Source organism: Anguilla anguilla, chromosome 1 (assembly GCF_013347855.1).
Source record: "Anguilla anguilla isolate fAngAng1 chromosome 1, fAngAng1.pri, whole genome shotgun sequence".
Taxonomy (NCBI): domain Eukaryota; kingdom Metazoa; phylum Chordata; class Actinopteri; order Anguilliformes; family Anguillidae; genus Anguilla; species Anguilla anguilla.
Genome location: NC_049201.1, coordinates 47,089,983 through 47,113,743, shown reverse-complemented (window position 1 = coordinate 47,113,743; position 23,761 = coordinate 47,089,983). Strand labels below are relative to the sequence as shown.

The window sequence follows — 23,761 nt, the reverse complement described above, 5'->3', positions numbered from 1 at the left end:
AGCAAGGACTAGATTTTCTCACTTACTTTCAGCAGGAAGGCCTCAGAGAAAGCTTTCAGTGTGAGGCAAAAATTGGCCCGTGTTGGGGATAGGCTTGTCGGTACTAATTAATTATCCCTGAGCACTTTTTTGGTTGCTTTTTAATGGTGTTTTTTGCCTTTTTGGTCGCCGACCTGTTTGCCATGGACAAAAGCTCCCATTTCCACACGGATCCATCAAGGGGGAGGCCGCAGCGGGTGCCAGTATCATGAAATTTAATTTAAATCATCTGCTTAGAACCGAAGATTAAAAAAAGCAAGACAAGCAGATAAAATTATGGCCCAGGTTATAGCCTCACAATAGCCTCTTATTGGCCTGGACAGTGCATCAGAAAGACGCCTAATTGCTGCATTCATTTCCTGACAGCTTTCATCTTAGACAGCTCCGGTAGATGCCCTCCTGAAGATAATGAATGGGGGAGCTTATTCCATAGAGGGCTCTTTACATATTTTAATACGCGGTTTCGTCAAAGCCACAAGCATCCGCCCCGCTCTCTCCCGGGCTCCTCTCCGACGCCGCCGAACGCTGGCGTCGAGGTGTAATTACCAAGGTAGATTGTTGTTTAAATTTAGCCGCACTAATATGATCTGTTAATAACACCGCGCGGCCTGCTAAGATGCAGATGCGTGGAAATCTGCATATCAATGAGGCGCTTCGGGGCGGCACGCAGCCCTCGATGGTAATTCGGCGAGATGCGGCTATTGTTTCATCACCGCCATCGCCTGCGTCTCCATCCTGTGATGCCGTTTCTTCTTAGTCAGTGAATTTTTTTTTTATTTTGGGGGGGGGGGGGGGTTGTTCAGAGATGGGAGAGGAACTGGGCGAGCAGAGTGGCTTGATGAAGGCTTGACCCACGCTCTTTCTAGCTATGATCTTATAATGCTTCTACCCAAAGTCTTGGTTGCCAGCCAGCTGTGGTTGTTTGGCTGTGTGGTTTTTTGTAGCTGTGTCTGGGACACTGCTAATGCGTCATGAGATGATTTCTCATTATCGGTAATTATATACTGCTATACCGCTCTTTTTGTGCCATGGGTGTCCTTATAGTACACCCAATCCACATTCTGCAGTTTTTTCCCCAATCTGGAATGCTCAGTTGTATCTGTAGGCCATTGGCTCATCCCTACAGTATCCTAAATGGATTTAGGGACAGCAGGATAACTGTTCTTAGAGACACACGCAACCACTTACTGCTTATTTTTGCTCAGGCATTGCACTGCTGCTGATGCAGGAAGGCTGCAGGCACCCTAATGACCAAGGGAGGTGCTCTTGCAACATAAGGCAGAGACTACCCTGCTGACAGAAGCATCCCTCCCCAGGCAATGCTATAGCTTTAGCTAATACAGTATATTCTGCACTGTAATACAGAGTACAGAGCCAAATAAAAAATATATGTTTGTCGCAAACACAATGGAGCTCACTATATATAGTATATATACAGAATATATATGATATATATTATATATATCATATATATTCTGTATATACACACTTACACTGTCCACCACCTCCCCTCAGTGTCAATAACTATGAATTCTCCAGTTTGGTTGATTACAGTGGGCTTGCAGTCAGATTTCACTGTGCCCTGAGTTAGTCTCCTGCAAACAGCCATGTCTTTCATTTTGTGGCTGCCCATAATTCTGCATTACACTCAGCAGTAAGTGCCATGAAGTGGTCTAATGGTGTGTAACTCTTTATGCTAGACATATAACTTACACTAGCACATCCAAAATAAGAAAGTTATAGGAATGCTTTTGAAAATGTATCTTTTTGTCTCTCTATCTCACTAATATTTTTAGCAATAGAAGCTGAAAAACAAAGCACTTACACTTAGAACAATTACAGTGAATTTTTTCTTCTGAAAGTACAGTATTTGCTCCCTAGTGAGACGTAACTGTAGCAACTGTTCAAATCTGTTCTGTGAATTGGGAGTCTTCACAGTAATTCATCCTTAGAACTCTAAATACAAATTAGGCTTGTTAAACAGTATAATGCATTCATTAGCAAAACTGTGCTGCCTTGTGTTCAATTCCTTTGCATTTTTCTTCTTCATCCCCCCTTTTCTCCTCTATCTGTCTATCTGTCTTTCGGTCTCCTAATTAAAAATTTAAATATCAGCCATCTCATTGTGGAATTATCTCAAGGAATGATAATTAACAGATTCCAAATGGAGTAATTGTAACCTTGAGGAAGTAATTAAGAGCTCCCTGTTCTTCAGCATGCATCAGATAATAGGAATATCATTTTCATCAAGTAGCGGGGGTTGCTTCCCTGATAAATCACTGGGAGAAATTAATAGGTTGGGTTTCGGAGGGGTCGGGGAACTTTGTATTTCTCAACACATAATCGAAATTAATTATTTAAATGAACTCATGCTGCTATGAATATTTAGCAGTCTTGAAGTAAAAAAGAGAAAGTTTAAAAATACATTTTCTGAACAGCGCCGCAGTGAACCCCCCGTAGGATGGGTGTCTGGGGGCCAGGATCATTCTTGTTTCAGGGGCTGGGAGGGGAGCGCCTTCCACTGAATTGGAAACTAACATCTAAGAGCTTTTTGGTGTTGTACTATTTTAAGTTATTATTCCCCCATTTCTATCCCTAACCATGCGGAATGAACAATTGACGTAGGATGTCGGTTAAAACTACTTGCTTCCCCTTACCCACCTTTCTGTTCCCAATAGGGAATGTTTCCTCTGCCAAACTACAAGGTGGTAATTGTGTGTAATGCATCTCACACCATTTCAGTGGTGCTCCACATATTGATATTGAAAATGTGATTGGTCAAGAAAAAATGCCATTTCTGAACGCATCTCGAATGGGGCGAACTATTTTCCAGCCATTTCAAACAACAACTATCTAGACTGTATCCCTGTTTGGCTTGGAACATTGCTGAGAGCTGAACAGCAGCACCTGTTAACTGCAGGGGAGACTGAGTCTTGGTACCCTAGCATATGAGATGATGGTAGTGTTACTCTGAGGAGACACTTTTTTCCAGTAAATTCGCTTCCTGCATAATTTTCATTCATCTAGAGTATCTACAGTAGCCCTGCGCTAACTGGGCTGAGCAACCTATTCTGTACATTATGTTCTTGTTTTCAGTAGTCTTAGTGTTTTAGTGTAATATTGGTAATGTATTGGCAAATTCCTCCCAGCCACGTAGACTCCTACCAGCAGTTCTTCGCACTACAACAGTCATGGTACCATATTGTCCTAGTACAAGATTCAGTCCTTGTACACCATTACTGAACTACAGGTCATTCGCTCTGCATCGGCCCCTGTTTGGGTCCCTGATCAGCCCCTGTGCTGGGTGTTGCTCGCTAGTGCAGAAGGAACCACCTCCACTGAGAGGTTCTGAGGTGGGCAAGGTGGGGAAGTAGGTCAGCTGTGCTGTGATGTGGCAGAATGTGTTGACCTATAAAGCAGGAAGCAGCGAGCTTTTAAGGTGCATGTGACAGCGGCCATGACCGCCCGTCCTTCCTGCTAGTGACTTGTAACCTTTGCAGTGGAGGATGGCATCAGTCACAGCTGAATGAACGGCCCACACCTCGGCCCTGCCTCTCTCCCTCGCCCACTTAACGGCAGCCACCACAAACCCCACGAGCGAGCAGGCTGGCCCCGGGTCAGCGGGAAAGAGCGACTGAAACCACTCTTTCACATTTATAAATAGTTGTTTCGTACCCAGGTGAATAGGATGAAATTTCCATGGACCATTAAGAAAATGCACCAGTATTCACGCCAGGGATTGAATTGTCGGCCACGCTTTGCACTCCTGGTTTGTTCCATTTGAAGCGTAGGTACCTTTGATCTGAGGAGTTAAAGTGATGTTTCTGTGGTAAAAAAAATTAATAAAATTTTGCCCCATAATTTAATGGTGGACCCTTATCTAGTATGAGTGGTGACTGAGGTGTGGTAGATTAAACAGAGATCTAGAAAAATGACAGCACCGTGACTCTGTGAACATGGCTGTCCGCCACTGAGCTAACATTTCATTTGTAAAGTGGTAGTTTGGAGGGCTTTTCCCCTCCCTGTTCATAATACTGTGTTTCTGGAGTTCACCTGAAGGCACACCTGGGATTCCTTTAGCTCAGGAATTAGTCTGGGACCGGGAGGCAGCTGTGGCAGATGTGGGTGTCTGATCATTTGTTCGGTGGAACACTGACAGCCCCTCAGTCTAGCCCGCCAGATTGGGAGGGATCCCCGACTCCCGCTGAGCCACAGATTACGGCGTGTCATTCCGAATAAGTTCCCTGTCGGAGGAGGGCCACTTCGCCAGCTTCAGCTCCTCACACCTGAGAATCGGTGCGACAGAGTTTTCTGCGGCTCTGCGCTGCGAGGCTGTGTCCGTGGCCGGTGGTGTGAGGCGGTGATATCCTTCCCCCTCTCCCTCACCTGTCTCTTCCTGTCACTTTAGTTCCACTTGACCGAGGCTCCCATGAAAAAGAGCAGAGTGGAGAAAACAACATAAAGCAGTCATCAGGTCCTTATTGGCACTGATCAGGACAGAGTCCAGAGACGATTTCAGCAGAAAGTAACTCCATAACTGTCAATAGCTGTTCAATAGGAAATGAGATGGATCACATGCAGCGCCGTGTCTAATGTATTCATGCGGTGGAGTCAGCACTGGAGTGATTGGCACTTGTGCTGATTTAGAATGCCCTTTCACAAATAATGCTAATTATTGTAAGTAAGGTCTGGTCAAAGTTGCACTTCAGTTAGGCCATTGTCTTTTTTCACAGATACCTCTTGGAAAGAAATCTTCAGCTTTGAATGTCATTTATCTATGATTAATTTTCCAAGCATAAATTACACACACTCAAGCTCACTCATATGCATACACAAGCACACAGACACACACGGACAAGGACTGCCATGCACACTATACTGCACACACCCATCCACCACACAATTATATGCAAAATCACACATGCACAAGCAGGTACACACATAAATGTTCACATACATACACACACACACACACATGCACACAGACACACACACAAACACACACACAGCCACACATGCATAGACATATACGTGTGCACACAAGTATGCACACCATTGACATTAACCTTACCTTGACAGTAATGGCATAACACCCACCTTTTGCAGACCATAAAGGCAACATCACCCCTGGGCGACCCCAGGGTCACCTATAACCTGGAGGAAGGGCAGGTCCCGGAGACCAACATGCCGGTGCGGTTCTACATTAAACCCAACCGGGCCGACGGCTCGGCGTCCATCCTGGTGGCCGAGCCGCTGGACTTTGAGGCCACGCGTTTCTTCACGCTCCGCGTGCGCGTTCAGAATGTGGCCGCCGTCCCCCTGGCTTCCTTCACCACTGTCTACGTCAACCTCACAGGTCAGTGACCTTTGACCCCTGTTTAGGCAGTGGCACGCACACCTGTGTCTCTGCAGTCACCCCGCTCAGAGCAAACATCTGCCCAATGGCCTGAATAGGCATATGAACCAATACACAGTAAAATAAAATCTGAAGTCTCCATATATTCTGAGAAATTAAATGGATATATTTTTTTAAATATGCGCACTGTACATTAAAATGCATCCATTTTCATGTCATTTTATGCATGTTGAAGAATCTAAAATGGAACATTGTGTAAAATATATATTTGAAGATGTGGAAGAGAATGTTGCATGTAGAATTTCTTCTACTAATGTAAATAGATATTGTCATACTGCATTCTGAATGATCCCAAAGACGTAGTTTTAGCAGTGGATTAGCACACATAGATAGTATTTGTCCAAAGCTGTGTTAGCGTGTTACTGATGTGCGGGAGAGACCGACTCTCTCTCTCCTCAGGGGGGCGATACAGTCAATGGGAGGTTTGCAGAACAGCTAAGAGCTTTCCACCAAGGAAAGCAACACTTGAAAATGCATTATCATTAATTAAGAGGAAAATGGAAATTGAAATATAATGAAACGGAAGACAAAAGACTCTTGAAGCTCATTACAAATGTAGCGCAATCAGTGCGCAACAGAGACCATTGAACAGTGTGGTGCAGCTTGCCCGTAATGACTTGCAAGCGAAAGGGGAGTGGGAGGGCATTGTGAAATCAATCCAAAATGTTGCTTCATTTCCATGTCTTCAAAAGGAAATTAGTTCAATAAAAATTTTTCGTTCTTGAGTTTTGTAAAACATCACCAATACGCCTTTATATAGTCACATTTGGTAGACTTTGTTTCTGTGATTTTCTCCATCTGTATCTCTCTATCTCCATCTCCAACCAAAACACCTGCAGATGTGAATGACAACGTTCCCTTCTTCCTGTCCTCCACCTACGAGGCCACGGTGCCAGAGGGGGCGGAAATTGGGACTTCGGTGGCCCAGGTGTCTGCCACAGACCTGGATTCAGGCCTCCACGGCATGGTAAGGATCCCCCAGTCCCCTCTGAGAGGTCTCCTACTCCATCCTGAAATGCTCCTGTGAGACTGAACTGCCTGTGACTTTATTTGATCTAGCTGCAGCGCACCTGAGACTAAACTAGAGCAACACCTTTTTTAATTTAACTGCAAAACCCTTGAAACTAAACCCATGTTCCAATTCAATATAACAGTAATGCACCTTAGACTCCAATAGACCTAATCAGTATTGAGGCTAACCACTATGCCCCTAAACTAGAGACTAGAGCCACTACAGACCTGAGTCTAAACAGCACCCACACTTCTCTTACATCTCAGGAATGATTTAAGATAATCATGGTGATGTAAAATAAAAATCCTACTTAGGTGGTCACTGGTAGTGACACACAAACAACAATAGTAATTGCATTTTTGTTTACATTTTTAACTTCATCTGTAACGGAAACAGAAGCGCTCACTTGGGGCCACCATTGCTAACAGTGCTCACTTTCCCTTTTCCAGATTAACTACATCATTCTGAAGGACGAGAGCGGAGACTCCCAGTTCTTCAGCATCAACTCCTACTCAGGGGTAATCCACACACGCGCCACCTTCGACCGAGAGCAGAAAGGCTCCTACCTGATCGAGGTCCAGTCTCAGGACAGCTCAGAGTCTGCCAGGCCCAGCCAACAGGGACAGCCCAACACAGGTACACACAGACGCATCGTGAAACGGTCATCAGCAGTCATAATTTTAGAATATGTATTACACCAAATTTTCAGGATTCATTCTGACTTAGGAACCTATATTTGACCATTTATGGCAGCGCATCTTAGTGAGTAACATGTTTTTAGACTGCACACTCAGACTAAACCAGTGATGCTAAGGTCGGCCATCTTGTATCTCTCAGACACAGCCTACGTGCGGATCTTCGTCACAGACGTCAACGACAATGCACCCGCCTTCTCCCAACCCGTGTACGAGATCAGTGTGGAGGAAGACGAGGAAGTGGGCTTTGTCGTTATCACGGTTACGGCCAACGACGAAGATGAAGGTAGTAGCACCTGAAAGTTCTCTGAGCTGGGGAGGCCAATGTCAAAGCCCCTTATATTGCTTGCTTCACACCATCAACCACATGTACTGTAGCCTCAGAGCTGAAATACTCTCTAGTCAAAACACTGAAAATGTACACATCTCCCAGGGTACATATACACTCGCATAATATTCTGTGCTGCTAACAATGAACTTAGAGAACAGTGATTTCATTGTTCCTCTTCTTCACTCTTGCATCTTCTTAATGATGTTCATATGCCCTTTTATAGTAAAACAACATCAAAAACAAGTGTCAGCCACACAGAGCAGTCTACATTCTGTTTTCTTCCACTCCGACTACTGGAGTTTGGCTTTTGGATATGGATCTATGTAGATCGGACTATAACATGGCTGGCTCAGTTATGCTGGTTATCTAATGTTAGGTCGTTCATTATTAAAAATGAACAATGTAGGTTGATGAGAACTCATCTTCAACATTTGAATTCAACTTGAAAAACGCAGTGAAATAAACTGTTAACTTAGTGTCGGAGCATTAAAAACTGTAGTGTTAGCCAACATATGGCATGGCCAATAGGTGACCTAATTTATGTTTTTCATGAAATAGCTTCAGTGCTGCTAACTAGCTTAGTAGCACTGAAGCTTAGCTGCTTTAGTTTAGCTATAACTACTTTTTCATTATTGGTAGCTGTGCTGTAGCTTAATTGCTTCCAGTGATGAGTTTTTGGTAGCTCAGCCAACTAAATTTGCAGAGTAGCTTCCCCAGCACTGCTCGGTGGATTTGTGATGTATTAACAGATTTGCTAAGACAGGGCTGTTTCACCGTATCTGTGCATTGCTAAGCAACGGTATGGAAGCCCTGCATTACACCTGAGAAAATCAATGCCTTCACACCTTCTTGCAAGGACCAGCAACTTTTCTGTGTCTGGGGCTGTGTTTATGCATCTCATTTGAATTTCGCTGACATTTTGACAAGCCTTATAGAGACAGGGAAAACAACACAAGGTAAAGCTAGGTAAAGCAATCTTTTATTTCCCCAAGCTTGTTAGCAAATCTCTCCGGTGAACGTAGGAGTTTCTGATTCAACCCCCTGAGGTAATCATTTGATTTTTCTTTGTTTGGTTTGTCCCTTGTTGTCGTTGTGAATTAATAAATAAATAAGAGAGCACACTTTAATGTCAATGGTAAATCCTTTGTGGGATCATTTGCGTTTATTTTCAGGAAGTGTCACATCTCAAGATGCCTACCTGGATTCCAAAGTGACACCAGGTTTTCACATCTGCAACTGTGAAACTTGAGCGATGTAAACAAAATACAACAAAAAAAAAATGGAGTTTTGGAAATTTTTGGCTTTGCATCCTGCATGCCAGAATCAAGCACTGGGGGAATGAAAGCCTTGCAGAGTGATGTAAAACCAAACCTGTTTTCGACTGCTTAGTTTGAGTGTATGAAGAAATAAAAGGCTCCAATGACAAGCCCCGCAAACCAGTGTTTATCTCACTGTACCGCAGACCTTGCTGAATATGCAGTCTGATCCATGGCCCCATCAGTTTTTTTCAATGAAAAGCCTTTTAAAGTCAGGACTAGCCTCTTCTAAAACCTGCGGACATCTTGCTCAAGTCTCCTCTCTTCGATACAGGTATGACTAGGCTAATGATCTGTATTAGCTTGAGATAATCCATAAAACAGGATACGATCCCATTAAGCACCAGGCCTGCTGATTAAGCATGCGTCTGTGAGGAATTCAGCCAATCCTCTGTGGGCTCGACACGAAACCCTACTGTGAATCGGTGCTCCTCCTTTCCTATTCAACCACTTGACCGCTGTTGCGCCTGCCTGAGGGAAAAAGGCGTAAACGTGCTAGGGCTGCTTCCAGTGGATAATCTTCCCTGTAGACCAAAGCGGACAACTGAACATACAGTTCCTACCATTTGCCATCTTTTTTACCCTTTGATGAGGGATATTGGGTCATTTAAGAGAATTATCCTAAGACGGTTTAATCCTCTGAATTGCTGTTATGCTGTCAGTGTGTGCTCTAGTTATTAAAATGCTGGATTCTGGACCTGAGGGCTGTTTCTTAATGTCAGGTGTTAATAGTGACGGTTTGAGCAGGGTACTTGATGAAAGTACACAGCCTGGATGAAATAGGAATTCACTTTTATTAATAACCAAACTGTTTTAATTGAATCCAGAATGTGCACAATGTGAAAGAAGCAATGCAATTTATTCCATTAAAGGTTAACAGTATACATACACCTTGCATATTACTGCTACTACATCAATGGCTACTAATACTATAAATACTAATACTACTTTTACTTCTAATGCTAACAACAATGCTAATAAAATGAACATTAATGTTAAATGAATTGTACCAACTTCTTTTTCACAGTCCCTGTCTCAGGCAGTTAAATGTTAGCTGGCTAGTTTATTCTGTTTCTGTACAAACCCTCCATGGCTTTCCCTTGGCCCCGCCCCCCAGAAGGAATCTGCTCTCACGGCGGCTAGAGAAAAAAACCACCTTGCTCTTACTTGGTGGTTTGGGCTGACAACACGCTTACAGTAATATAATGCATTGCTCAGCCTCCGAAGTGAAAGGCTGCTGTTTTATTTATGCTACCCCCAGGTCTTAAGACAGCCGAGCCCGGCTCGTTAGGCTCCCTCGTTATCCCGCTTGCCGGGCTTCTGGGAGAAGCGCAGCCGAAGGCGGGCATGCTCAGAAGGAGGCCAGGCCGAGCCCAGTCCCCGGTTCTGGTCTGGCCAGACGCACCTGGTGATGTCAGAGGAGAGGCAGTGTGTGCACTGTTTCACCCCCCCCCCCAACAGCCTGCTTGGTACTGTTAACATGCTGGCTGCCAGCCATATGTGCGTGGCTAATAGGATTGCCCATTCTTATCTGGGTTGGGATGTCTTAACATTCTACATCTAGACCTGAGCATGTTGTCAACATAAACAAGCAACATAGCCAGGAAATAGAAGGGTGTGACATGCTAATTCTAAATATATTAGTGAAAAACATGTCAAAATATATGGGTGCTTTACGAATTATTGTCAGATTAATAATATTTGTAGATGTATGTTTGGTCTGCATGTGTGCATTTCTACTTTGGTAGTATATTTTACTGTACATGCATATAAAACTGAAAAATATATCAAGTACGTAACACGTACATGTCGAGTGCAAACTTGTTTGTCGGGAAATATTCTTGCCACGGTGGCAGCAACTTTGAGGCAATAATGTCAACGCGTACAGGTGTTTGAAAACGTATTAAAGACAAGACATTGATCCCCCCGGGGGAGCAATGGGGGGAGCAGCGACGCGCGGCAGATTCTCCATGGACGCACCGGGACTGCTCGACAGCTAATATTTCATGACTGTCATGAAACAGAAATGCAAATAAGAGTTTGATCCTTGCTAACCCCTACTCCCCCCACCTTTCTCCTCATCCCAATTTCAAAGCACATCGAATGGCTTTCCATTAAACCTCAATATTTCCTATTACAGCCAAGACGGGACTGGGGAATTGATATAATTAGGGCTTGATCCAAGGGGAATAAAGGAATTTTATGGTCCCTTTAAATGTTTCCCAAAGCTGATTAGTTTCACGTTCTTTGTCAAAACCTTCACTTAGACAAGGATTGAGTTTCATCTGAGGTAGAAGATGTTTGAAATTAAGAACTTTTGGGGGGGGTTTAATAAGACCAAGCCATCAGGGTTGAGGAAGTTGCCCTGGTTAAGCAGAGACTGTGAATGGCGTGGGGGGCGGGGGGTTCGACCAGGGCCAGAATGGAGTGCCGTTTGCTGCCAGGGGAGGTGGTGTGGTGGCGAGGTGGCAGCCCTCCTCCACCCCCGCCTCCCCCCTTCTGCTGCGCTCTGGGGGTGTACTGAGGGGGGCACCATATGGCCTCCCTGTTCATTAAGGAGGCCGCTGCGGGCGAAAGCACTCGAGCTCGTCTCAGTTCGTGTCAGAGCGCATCGCGCTCGCCGCCCTGACGAACGCACTTAAGCGCCGGGCCGGCGCGGGCGACACATCATAATGAAATCCTAACACATTTCACCCAGATGGTGTTTGTCTCGTAAAATCTGATCTCGGGAACGGGAACGCGGGGCCAGAGCACGAACGCCGCCTTTCCGAGCTGTTCTTCCGCTCCGCGGCAAGGTCAGTCATCGGTGGGGGGATAGGCGGCCCGCGCCATTATCACGCATCTGCATTCGCCACGTCATTTCCCTTTTCTCGCGCATTCCGGCCCCTAATTAGGCCCGCGCTCCCCTGCCTCGCAATTTTCCTCCCGTGCTCTCCTGAAGGTCAGGCTGCCAGACTGGCTAGGACAGTAGGCCGGGATGAGATGGAGGATGGGAAACCGAGCTGGGCGCCTTTGAAGCCAACTGCCTCAGTCGGACCCCTGATCATCCCTGACACACACACTGGTCGTGTGAAATACGAAAATCATGAGGAGAAATCGGATGGGGAATCTGATCTGACATTTTCCCATTCCTAGAGTATGGAATAGCAGGGGACGAAACTCCACCTTTCGGAAAATATGGTTATTATTTCTTTCCAATAAGGAATTGGCTTAATGAAAATATTCTCACTGTATAGTACTGTTTGTTGGATGTCCCTCTAGTTTTTTTTTCTTGAGTAAAGCAGCTGTAATCAGTTTCTGCTTTGAGGATTAGCAAAAGTAGCATTTTTTTAGAATAAAAAGGTGGATACTTGTCCAAGTTTTTTAGGTGGATACTTTAAGTAATTTTTATCATCTGTAGTTGAAGTGTCTGATTTCAGTACTTTCAATCAATTAAGACTGACAAATTCAACAGGCTGTGGATTTCATGCGCCTTGTTTATTCTCCCAACCAACCCAAATTTTAAATTAGATTAAATTTAATTTAAATTCCTGGAAAGAGGGTTTCATTTAGCCAGGTTTCCTGTGCCAGAAGACAATTTTCTCATTTTCAACATAGCATTAATATATAATATAACTGGGGAGAAGAGCATGTTAACTTTCTTTTCATATTTAAAAATTGAAAAACACAGAATGGATCCGACCAGCCTCTCCTTCCTCCCGACAGGAGCCAACGCAAAGCTGCGGTACCAGATCACCTCAGGAAACGCGGGGGGCGCGTTTGACGTGGAGCCCGAGGTGGGCACCGTCTTCATCGCCCAGCGGCTGGACTACGAGCAGGAGCAGCGGTACGAGCTGCGCCTGGTGGCCTCCGACGGGAAGTGGGAGAACCAGACGCTGGTGGTCATCGACGTCATCAACAAGAACGACGAGGCGCCCATCTTCACCGAGCCCGAGTATCACGCCAGCGTCACGGAGGAGCTGACCGACCTGCCTGTCCTAGTGCTGCAGGTCAGAGACCGCCGACTGTCCGTGACCCACACCTCACACCTGTGCCAAAACCGCATTCAGAAATGTAAACCAAGAAAGCTTTATCAGTACGGCAAACATGTCCAAAAAAGACAATAATACTGGAAAAGCAGGTGCTGGACTTTTATTGACTAACCAAACCAAAACAACAGACTGAATTATGAAACACAGTCTGTTTGGTTAATAAAAGTTTTTAAACTTACTTTAATAGTTATATAAGCTTTATATATTTATTTTGCAGTGTGTTAAGCTTATGATTATACCACACATTCTTGTTCGTATCCGTTATTCGAGTTATGAGCAATTCGTTATTATTTTATGAGCAAGGAAAATAATCCCACGTAGAAATACATAGAAGGATGGAAGCTTCAGCACAAAACTGGTTTCTTTGATGCAGAATTGATTTACTGCGGGCTGCTGTTAAGGCATTAAATTGTTTCAGATTTGTGGCAGACTCCCTTGAAGTGTTTTGTTATATTTATTAATGCACATGCGGATTTTCAAAAATTTCCAATTTGGAATGAATTCTCTCTTTTCGCTCAGCTTCAGCTGTCGTCTTCTTTAATGTTTCCCTGATATTGTCTTGCGTTGTACTGTCTGGAAAAAGAGAAGAAAAAAAACTTCAAAGGCTTGTGTAAACAAACCCTCTGGTGAAAATTGAAAGAAAAATCTGAATTTCTTTGCTGTGCCTATTAACTTTTAATTGTTTCCTAAGTTCTTTGATGGATATTTTGAAGCCGTTGGCATGCTCCTCTCTTCCGCTTCTTCTGTGTTTCAGAATGGCAGTAGCAGGATGAATCGCTCAATTTGCTAGTTAGTAAGCGTGGTAAAGATTCTGATTCAGACATTTTGACTTCTCTTTTAGGTCTCAGCCACAGATCCAGACCAGGAGGCAGACCAGAGCGCCCTCAGGTATTCGCTTCACGGTCAGGGAGCAGGCAGCGAGTTCACCATCGAGGAACTGACAGGACGCATTCACGCTCAGAAGAAGCTGGACCGTGAAGACCGCTCGGTCTGGCGTTTCCTGGTTCTGGCTACGGATGAAAACGGGGCGGGGCTGACCGGCTTTGCTGATGTCATCATGAACGTGCGCGACGTGAACGACAACGCCCCTGTCTTCCTGTGCGCGGGCGACGGCTGCTTTGTGGGTCACGTGCTGGAGAACTCTCCTGCTGATACCTCCATCATGGAGATGCGAGCCACTGACTTGGACGACCCCAAAGCCGGGAAGAACGCCGTCCTCACCTACCAGATCATTCAGAATGTCCGGAACGAGATCAACCTCAATCTCTTCTCCATCAACCCCACCACGGGCACCATCTACACCGTGCTTCGCTCGCTTGACCGGGAGGTGGAGGACCGCTACCTGGTGGTGGTGGAGGCCCAGGACGGCGGGGGACTCTCGGGGACGGGCACCGCCACCATCGTGGTATCCGACATTAACGATCACGCGCCAGTCTTCACGCAGAAGATCTACGCGGCCTCTATGCCAGAGAACCTGGACATCAACAGCGAGGTGCTGGCGGTGTCAGCCACGGACGGCGACGAGGGCGAGAACGCTGCCATGACTTTTAGCATCGTTGGCGGCGACGAGGACCGCAAGTTCTTCATGGAGACAGACAAGGTCAACCGGCGGGGCGCTATCCGGCTGAAGAAGAAGATCGACTTTGAGAAGCCCCACGAGCGCACCTTCAACCTCACTGTCAAAGTGGAAGACGTGGATTTCTTCAGCCTGGCCTACTGTGTCATCCAGGTAGAGGATTCCAATGACCACGCCCCAGTCTTCTTCCCCCAGTTCTACGAGGCGGGCAGCATGTTTGAGGACGTCCCCGTCGGTACCATTGTGGCCCAGGTCACCGCCGTGGACCTGGACTCTGGGCAGAATGGGAAATTCGTCTACAGCATCGCGCCCGAGTCGGACCCCTTCGAGCAGTTCCTGGTGGACAAGAGTGGCTGGGTGGTGGTGGCAGACTCCCTGGACCGGGAGAAGATCTCGCAGCACCGCCTCATGGTCCACGCCACCGACATGGGCAGCCCGGCCCTGACCGGCACTGCCATCGTCTTGGTGACCGTGCAGGACGTCAATGACAACGGACCGGAGTTTGAGGCGCCCTACCGCCCGATGGTGTGGGAGAACGCTGCTGCCCCCCAGGTGGTGCGGATGAATGACACGTCTGTCCTGCTGCACGCCGCTGACCGCGACACCGCCCCCAACGGCGGGCCCTTCTCCATTCGCCTGCAGATGCTGACCAGCGACGTCACCAACTTCAACCTTACCGACCTGCGGAACGGCAGCGCCCTGGTCACCGCGCTGCGCACCTTCGACCGTGAGCGGCAGAAGGAATACCTCCTGCCCATCCTGATGATTGACAGCGGGACCCCGCCCATGAGCTCCACCAGCACGCTGACCATCACAATTGGAGACAGGAATGACCACCCTCATGCAGCCGGACACTCCGAATTCATAGTGTACAGCTACGAAGGTGAGGGCCCAAGTGTTTGACACCTCTCTACCATGGTCATTGCTCCTCATATGCCCCTGTCCATCTATTGGCCTTTCCTCCCATCTGCTTACTGTGCTACAGAATTCAGAAGTAAAGAAACATTCAAACACAGTGTTTCGGGGTTTCTTGGGTGGGACTCCTACCTTGTAATAAAAATTCAGCATGTATCTCAAACATTCCATGAAGCAAACAATTTGCTTAAGTTAAGTCCCGGGTTTAAGAGGCATACAAACCGGACAAATTTTAAAAGCTGTTGATTTCATGCCTAACAGGATTACAGCATTACGATTTAGCTTTTGGAGAAATAAGGGCACTGCATACTAATGTATTTTTTCTTCCTCGTTGTAGTGTTTAACAGCGTCCATACTTGGAGCAGGGTTTCTCTTATCTCAAATAGAGACCTCTTTCTTTCTCTTTCAGTCTCTTTCAGAGCTGCATGTGCATGACAGGCAATACTGGGGTTCTGATCAGCAACCTAATGATGTTTCTTCCCCAGGCAATCTTCCAACAACTGTACTTGGACAAGTTCAATCCCCTGACCTTGACGACTGGAATGAGAAGGTTTACAGATTTGAAGGCAAACTCTCCTCCAGGTGCTTTGATCTTTTATTGAGGTTTAAATCAGCCTTCTACGAAACCTGCCACTTAGAGCAGGAGAAAGGTTATGAACACAGCACAGTGATTGGCTGAAATTTCTCACGGAGCACGGTCATTAATAGTTAATAAAGAATTGTATTCAGGAATTCACTTGTGGTGAGGCGGTGGTTCTCTCATTACTATGAATGCATTATGCCTTGTGTTTCACGGTACGCAGTGGGTTATGGATTAAGCTGCCTCCACTAACGAACCACCTGTAATGTAGCGAGGAACCTGGGTTCATTAATAGCTGTCAAACAACGCTGAAAGAAAGTAGAGACAAGAAAATGTTTCGCTACACTAGGAACTCAGTAATTATTATCCAAATGGTAAGAGTTTTTATTAAGGAGTGTAACTGTCCCAGTTAATTTAGATAATATACTAATTACAGCAATGCTATTTGACTAGTTTAGTCTACTGCTGTCTTCAGCAACCTTTGAATCCCCACTGTACTCTATCACTTCACTTTGATCCTGGCAGTGCTTTATTTGCTTAGTTGACAGTTAATTACTTCATCTGGCTCTGCCACCGAAGGTCACCAGTGGTGCAGAGCTCAATCCCTGCTGCATGAGCATGACTTTAAACAACTTCTAAAATCAAATTAGATCATGTGGCAGTGCAACTTTGGTGACCTTGGTCAAGGTAAACTGCAGCAAAAAAACAAGCAGCAGCCTCGCTTTAATGGACAGCACTCTCTCTCTTTATATTTGCTCTGCTGATAACACACCACACAATAACTGACATAGTGGTAACACGCATAACAATGTAAACTGGTTAACAGGATACAAGAGCTCAGAAACATTGACAGGCGTGTCATTATCACCCTGTCAGTCATATTCTACACTTGGTCTGTTCAGATGCATGTTTTCAGAGGTCATACAATAATATGGGCTTCTTCTCAGTCCTTATGCTAAAGCCATTTGACCGTTGTCATTTGCTGTTCCTATTTCGGTGTTCTGAATCGGCTGCAGTCATTTAATGATGAAAACCTCTGTCTGTTCTGATGCCCCTGTGACGAGCTAGTTTCGCACCTGCATAATGATGTTGGGTTATGATGACGTGCGGCGCCCATGTGCCACGGTGGTGTCAGTACAGAAAAGGCCAAATATAGCGCCAATCTGATCACTGTCCTTGATCTCTTCTCACCATTGTGAGCTTAAATGAGGAGTGCAGTTGCCAGGGTGGTGTTTGTCACGCAGCTCATACAGCAGTAGACGTATGTAATAATGAAGAAGTCAATAACACACCAGGATGCATTACACTGCAAGGTGCCTGGCTGATTGTATCCGCACCACTGCAGTATATTTTCACCTTTGGAATGGCTGGAGAGCACACTATGACACTGAGGAAGAGGGTTATATTCACTTATATTCACATTGTATTGATAAAACAGTGTTCTGAGCCAGAACGTGGATCAAAACAACCTATTAATTAAACTTGTGATATTGGGAGCTAAATAAGCATGCAGGCCTCTTCACCCTGTTTTATATTTTTGGCCTCTCATCATTACAGTTAAGCTGTGCTTGTACTGCCTTAGCTGTTCTTGTTAGCACAAAGTGCCACTGATCTTGAGTCAGCTCTTACCCTTCCTCTCTCCCTCACACAGGTACTTCATCCTAAACCAGAACTCAGGTCAACTCAGTGTCAGAGAGGGAACCCCGCCCGGGACGTACAGCCTGCAGATCCGAGTGACAGACAAGATCTGGCCAGACATGACCTCCACCGTAGAGGTCGTCATCAAGGAGCTGAAGGAGGAGGCGGTGCGGAACGCTGGCTCTGTGCGTTTATCCAGTGAGTATATCTCGGGGGCAGGTTGTGCAGGATTAATCTTCCGTTTCTTCTTCCAGTATTGCTTGTGCTGACCTCCTTGTGACCCCACCTAGACCAGTGGTAACCAAATCCTGTGATGTACCATCCTGTAGGTTTTCATTTCAACCCTAATTTGGCACATCTGACTCTACTAATTAACGGCTCAGCCAGACCGCTAGCTGTTGAATGAGATGTGCTTTGTCAGGGTTGGAATGAAAACCTACAGAATGGTAGATTTCCAGGAACAGGGTTGGTTTTCACTCGTGGCTTACTGTACATCCTACAGTCTCACATTTCACTCAAACACTGCTCTGTATGGCAATTTGTAGAAATCTTAAGATTCACCAAAGTCCTCTTTAAAGCTTAAACCTGGTCAAAGATTTTGGAATGATGTTTAGAATATATCAATCAGCAGTTGACTTGACCTGTTCTTAATGCATTCCACCAAACACTGTTACTGACTTTTATGCTTAAAAGGGTATTATGTGTTGATTGTATGCTAGTCTTCCATAACAGCGTTAGCATAACTGTGTAGTGTATAATGTTAGTTCAAGAGATGCTATGTAAAATCTGTCCAACACATGCAGACTTTCTCTCAATTTCTGGTGTTTTCCGTAGACATCACAGCAGAGGAGTTTTTCGCTGCTCCAGAGGGGCAGGAGAGCAGGTACACCCGGCTGAAAAGGCTCCTGTCGGAGGTGATGCAGACGGAAGAGGACAACGTCCACGTGTTCAGTGTGGCCAACAGCAGCCGGCAAGCCCGTGAGCTGAGCGTGTGGTTCGCCGCCCACGGGTCCCCCTACTACAAGCCCGAGAAGCTGACCGGTAACGTGGCCGCGCACAAAGCCAAGGTAAACAGCCCTGCCTACCCCCTCCCGCCAACGGGCTTGTCACGAAAATAACTTTGCACCTTTTTAAGCAGTCAAGGGAAAGCGCCCTCCTGGCTCCATGCCCGTTGTGAGAGACCATGCAAACGGGAAGTGCACTGGTGGCTTTTCGTAAAGAATTCACAATGTCACAAATTGTATTTGTCAGAAGCTGGATTCAAAGCATGCTTTAATGCCAGGGGCCTCCCACAGCAGGTGAACACGCCCCATGTCGCACCTTGCCTGTGGCCACCTTGCTTTTGTTGGCCGAAAATGATGCATTAAATTCGGGAAATATGGCCATCCCCTGGGCCGTGCGTAGACTTTTGAAAGGACGGAGGTTCGAAAGGGGGTTCAAGCTGAAAAAAGGGAACCCATGTGTGTGCATTCGCACACAATACTTTTTGAGAGCATTTCAGAACAATCAACAGTCTTGTGACTGATAAACTAATGTTTGATTTGACTTTGTGCTTGACAGTCAAGCTGGACTGGCTGCGCTATGATACTGTTGTTTTTCCTAACCTATCCTCCCACCTGCCTTCGTCCTCCCCAACATTACCATGACAACCCACACCCACACGCACAAATACATTCCACTGCTTTACACTACAACTACTCCTATGTACCTGGTTGAAAAACTTCCATTCCCAAAGGTAGGCAGGTAAACACTACTGCTGCTGATGCTCTACCCTATGTGTCATGATAAGAGGAATGGTGGTTAATGACAGGACAACATTTGAGATGAATACATTATGCATTCATTTATTTACATATGTGGACTGCTAGCCTAGGACTAAACTGAGAAGTGGTGGATGCGGAGCTGAAGGTTGAGGGGGTGGAAATCTACCCCTTAGAATGATTATTGGTCTCAACCTGTTTTCAGTAATTTTCTTGATTATCAATGCAGCAATTAATTCACAAAATACTCAATACCATCAGATATAACCAGTTCTCCTAAATTAGGCTATTAGGTGAACAATAAAATTATTTGTATCGCAAAATTGTGCACATTTTATCCGCATTGTTTAAATCCAAAGATATTATTTAAATCCAAAGACATGCAGGTTTGGGGGGGGGGGGGCATCTACAGGGCAGTGCTGCAAAAGAAGATGCATTCACAGTTAACTGACCCTGTATAAATAAAGTGAATTAATAAATTATTTTAAATTGTGGAGAAGGGTACTCATTCTTCGTACTCACATATTCATGGCAAAGATTTGCTAACTGTAGATTTTGTCATTTAAATGATTTTGAAGCACAAGTTTTCTTAGAAAGCCTTTATTGCAGGTTGTACTGAAAGCTAACTCAGTAGTTAACAGAGTGGTGTTTCTTTTTTTTTGTTATGTTCACTTTGTGATTATAAATGATTTTCCTATATTGAATTTATCATTCACTGCCTCTAACATGATATGAAGAAGCTGTGATTACCTGCTTATTGATTATTTAGATCATTGGCAGTGAAGACTTATTAATCAAGGAAAATTAATGAAAACATGTTGAGGCTAATGATCAGTTTAAAAGAACGCCGCTACTTAAACTGAGCTAGTTGAGCTGTAGCCTATTAGCTGCTTTACGTCCTACCCCCTTTCTTCCTCCCTGGCCCTGCCCTATCCCGTTTAGTATTATTATTGACAGAATTGATGAAACGTAGTGCCCCGAGCACACGGTCATGCAGTAGAGGCCTAAGCAACAAAAGTGGGCTGGTGATGTTTAGCTAGGTAGCCTAGTGATAACTAACTTAGATAAAGTTAATTATAGCTGATATTGCTTTCGTTTAGCTGAGATAAAATTGAGGATATTGCTTTTATTAGTGGTTTCTTCATGCATAGCCCATAGCCCTTTCTCTGCTGGTCAGGAAAGACAAGGCAAAACAGAGCAAGCCATCATTCACCGCACGTCACGCGCATAGAAGGATAGTCAGCCTTGGAAACAAGGGATGCTGAGATGAGACACTTTTTTTGTCAGTGGAGGCCGTTCTGAGGTGCACACTGGACAATGCTTCTCAAGGTGCAACCATTTAGGAATGGGGCCCTTAACAATAAAAAGCAAATAGCTTTTTGTGGACAGCCGTCTGCCCGCCGATGAAAATAAAGAAAAGGTTTCGCAATTTTAAAACGAAATTGCCAAGAGGGCACTTTGTGGCTGAAGGCCAAAGGGGCGAGGCTCTGCCTCAGGTCTATCTGTGCACGTGCCTGGCGGTCCCATCACCTCCCTACTGTGCGTGAACATGGGGAATTACTAGTCCCGTGTCTGAGGAAAGTCTTGATTTAGATGTCTGCATTTTCATTGAATTAAGTGCCATTCATCTTCCCAATGCTCATATTGGTGAAAACACCTCTACTCTGTCCTTAGCTGGAGGCAGCGCTGGGCGTGTCTATCGTGCAGGTGGGCGTGGATGAGTGCGCGTACAGCGACTGCAGCCAGACGGGCGGCTGCACCAGCGCTCTGAGCTTCAGCCACACCCCCACCCCGCTCAGCAGCGGGAACACCTCGCTGGTCTCCCTCTCGGCCTCCATCAGGGCCCAGTGCGGCTGCTCGGCCCGCGAGAGACCGCACCTCTCCTGCGCTTCCTACCCCGGCAGCCCCTGTCTGAACGGGGGCACCTGCGTCGACAGTGAGCTGGGCTACAGGTAACAGCCACCGAACCACGCTGCTTAAGACTTACACTTATTTATACACGCACTTTTCCCTCACTCTAGACTCAAAACACCTCCTGTGATCATTTTTCAGCTTTGGGAGAAAAACCTGAAACATACTCTATACTTGTCCAAAGACTAGTACAAGTAGAAAGCTCATTTTTAAACTCTCTGTGCTCTCTTTGTTTTTTTTTTCTTAAACATTTTTGTTGACTTTTTTTGTTTCCCCAGGTGTAAGTGTCCACCCATGTATGATGGACCAGAGTGCCAGCAGACCAAGCACACATTCCGCGGCTATGGCTACGCCTGGTTTCCTCCCATAAGGCCGTGCTTCCAGAGCCACATCTCGCTGGAGTTCATAACAGAGACAGCCAATGGGCTCCTGCTCTACAATGGCCCCCTGGGGCCACTGATGCCTGGAGACCAGGAGGACTTCATCGCCTTGGGTGAGAATCAAAACTCATGAAATACTGTGTATATGCTGATATACTGAATTTGTAACCTCCTGAAAGTTTCTAATTAGTGACTCAGTGTGTGTCACCATGGCAATGACAACTTGTGGCACTGAAAATGTATATTGTGTTTCTTCTCTTGAGGTGGCTGTTCTATAGTTAGTTTCGCTAAAATGTTTAGCATTTTCAGTATTGCAGAAACATTGGGACAAGATTAGCGGGAGCCTGCGGTGATATTATGAAGGTTGCGTGATGAGTCCATTACTTACATGTTGCCTGTTGTTGTGTAATTAATCGAGCGGAGTCCATGTTCCCGCATCGGAGACAGGAAATCGAACTTCACCACGATTGATTGCAGTGAAGCATTTTTCAGTGGCGCAGTTCAATACAGCGCTTGTGTTTGCCAATGTTTTATTGGAGGTCAGGGTAGTTATGCCCCATAGATGTACTGAAAGATCACGTAAATACCTTTAATACAGGGGCGTGCTGAGGACTGCCGTATCAGAGAGCAATTGGAGTCAGTCGCCAACTCTTTTCAGCAGAGTTTTTGTTGTACTACTACTACTGCTACTGCTGCTACTACTGCTACTGCTACTACTACTGCTACTGCTGCTACTACTGCTACTGCTACTACTACTGCTACAATACTACTCCCACTTCTGCTACTGTTACTACTACTGCTTCTGCTACTGTTACTACTACTGCTGCTGCTACTGCTACTACTACTGCTACTGCTACAGTACTACTACTACCACTGCTACTGCTACAGTACTACTACTACTACTGCTACAGTACTACTACCACTTCTGCTACTGTTACTGCTACTGCTCCAGTACTACTACTACCACTGCTACTGCTACTACTACTACTATTACTGCTACTGCTACTACTACTACTTCTGCTACTGTTACTACTAGTATTATTTCTACTGCTACTACTACTACTATTACTGCTACTACTACTACTACTACTATTATTGCTACTGTTATTACTACTACTATTACTGCTACTACTACTACTGCTGCTACTACTACTATTACTGCATTACATTACATTACATTACATTCATTTAGCAGACGCTTTTATCCAAAGCGACGTACAAAAAGTGCAACTACTACTACTGCTACTACTACTACTGCTTCTTATACTACTGCTGCTACTATCACTACTACTACTACTATTATTGCTACTACTACTACTACTACTAATAATACTAATAATAATAATAATAATAATAATGAAGTGCCTTTCATACATATCTGGACAAAGAGCTTAAAACTTTGTCCAGATAAAACAAAGGAGTAAGACACAACGGAATAAAGCAAGGACAAGTACGTTTTCTGGCTGAACTTTTAATGGAGTAATCTTGGGAAGGTTCAAAGCAGGCAGCAGACTGGTTGAGTGTACCGAGATCACGGAAAACGGCAATATTATTCATTCTCTGGCACTGGCGATATTGTGCTGTGTAACAGAAAGCTGTGATTTATCATTGCCTCCCCTCCAAGAACACGGGCCTGGATGTTGCCCAGCCACTGGTGTCTGTGTTTCATGGTGTGATCAATGGGGTGTTGTGCTAATGGCGGTGTGAGTGTGAACAGTCTGTGCTTGATGCTCTCGTCTCCAGAGCTGAAGAACGGGGTGCCGGCCCTCAGCATTAGCCATGGCTCGGGGACCCTGATGCTGCAGCTGCCTTCCAGGGCCACAGTTACCGACCGCCGCTGGCACCAGCTCGATATAATCAGCGATGGCAAGGTCTGCGCTCATGTAGGCTGGTGAAAGATCAGGGCTAGGCCTTGAATATAATACCCTGTCTACAGTACAGTACAGTCAGAGATTCCATAAACTAACCAGATGGACAGCTCTCACTTCCCATCCAGTTATATTATTTGTGCTCTGTTACAGAAAATTCACTGTTACAGTTCTACTGGGCCATGCCTGCTTTGTGAATATATAATGTGCATCAGATTAAAATTTTTACAGAGTTCAGAACAGGGCCAAAGACAATAAGGGGAAAACTGCAGAAAGACATTAGCCACACGAGG

The 23,761-nt window shown here is 45.4% G+C and overlaps 1 protein-coding gene across 1 annotated transcript in view; it reads left to right on the top strand.

The window, feature by feature from the left end:
- Positions 1-23,761, top strand: part of si:dkey-22o22.2 (neural-cadherin) — a 102,967-nt gene that overhangs the window by 69,487 nt on the left and 9,719 nt on the right. Inside the window, exons 13-24 of the mRNA XM_035416595.1 lie at positions 5,146-5,395; positions 6,295-6,422; positions 6,917-7,103; positions 7,305-7,448; positions 12,515-12,798; positions 13,682-15,299; positions 15,817-15,913; positions 17,563-17,747; positions 18,384-18,616; positions 20,984-21,261; positions 21,499-21,713; positions 23,344-23,471. Of these exons, the coding sequence (XP_035272486.1) occupies positions 5,146-5,395; positions 6,295-6,422; positions 6,917-7,103; positions 7,305-7,448; positions 12,515-12,798; positions 13,682-15,299; positions 15,817-15,913; positions 17,563-17,747; positions 18,384-18,616; positions 20,984-21,261; positions 21,499-21,713; positions 23,344-23,471 (3,747 nt within the window). The remainder of the gene's footprint in view (positions 1-5,145; positions 5,396-6,294; positions 6,423-6,916; positions 7,104-7,304; positions 7,449-12,514; positions 12,799-13,681; positions 15,300-15,816; positions 15,914-17,562; positions 17,748-18,383; positions 18,617-20,983; positions 21,262-21,498; positions 21,714-23,343; positions 23,472-23,761) is intronic.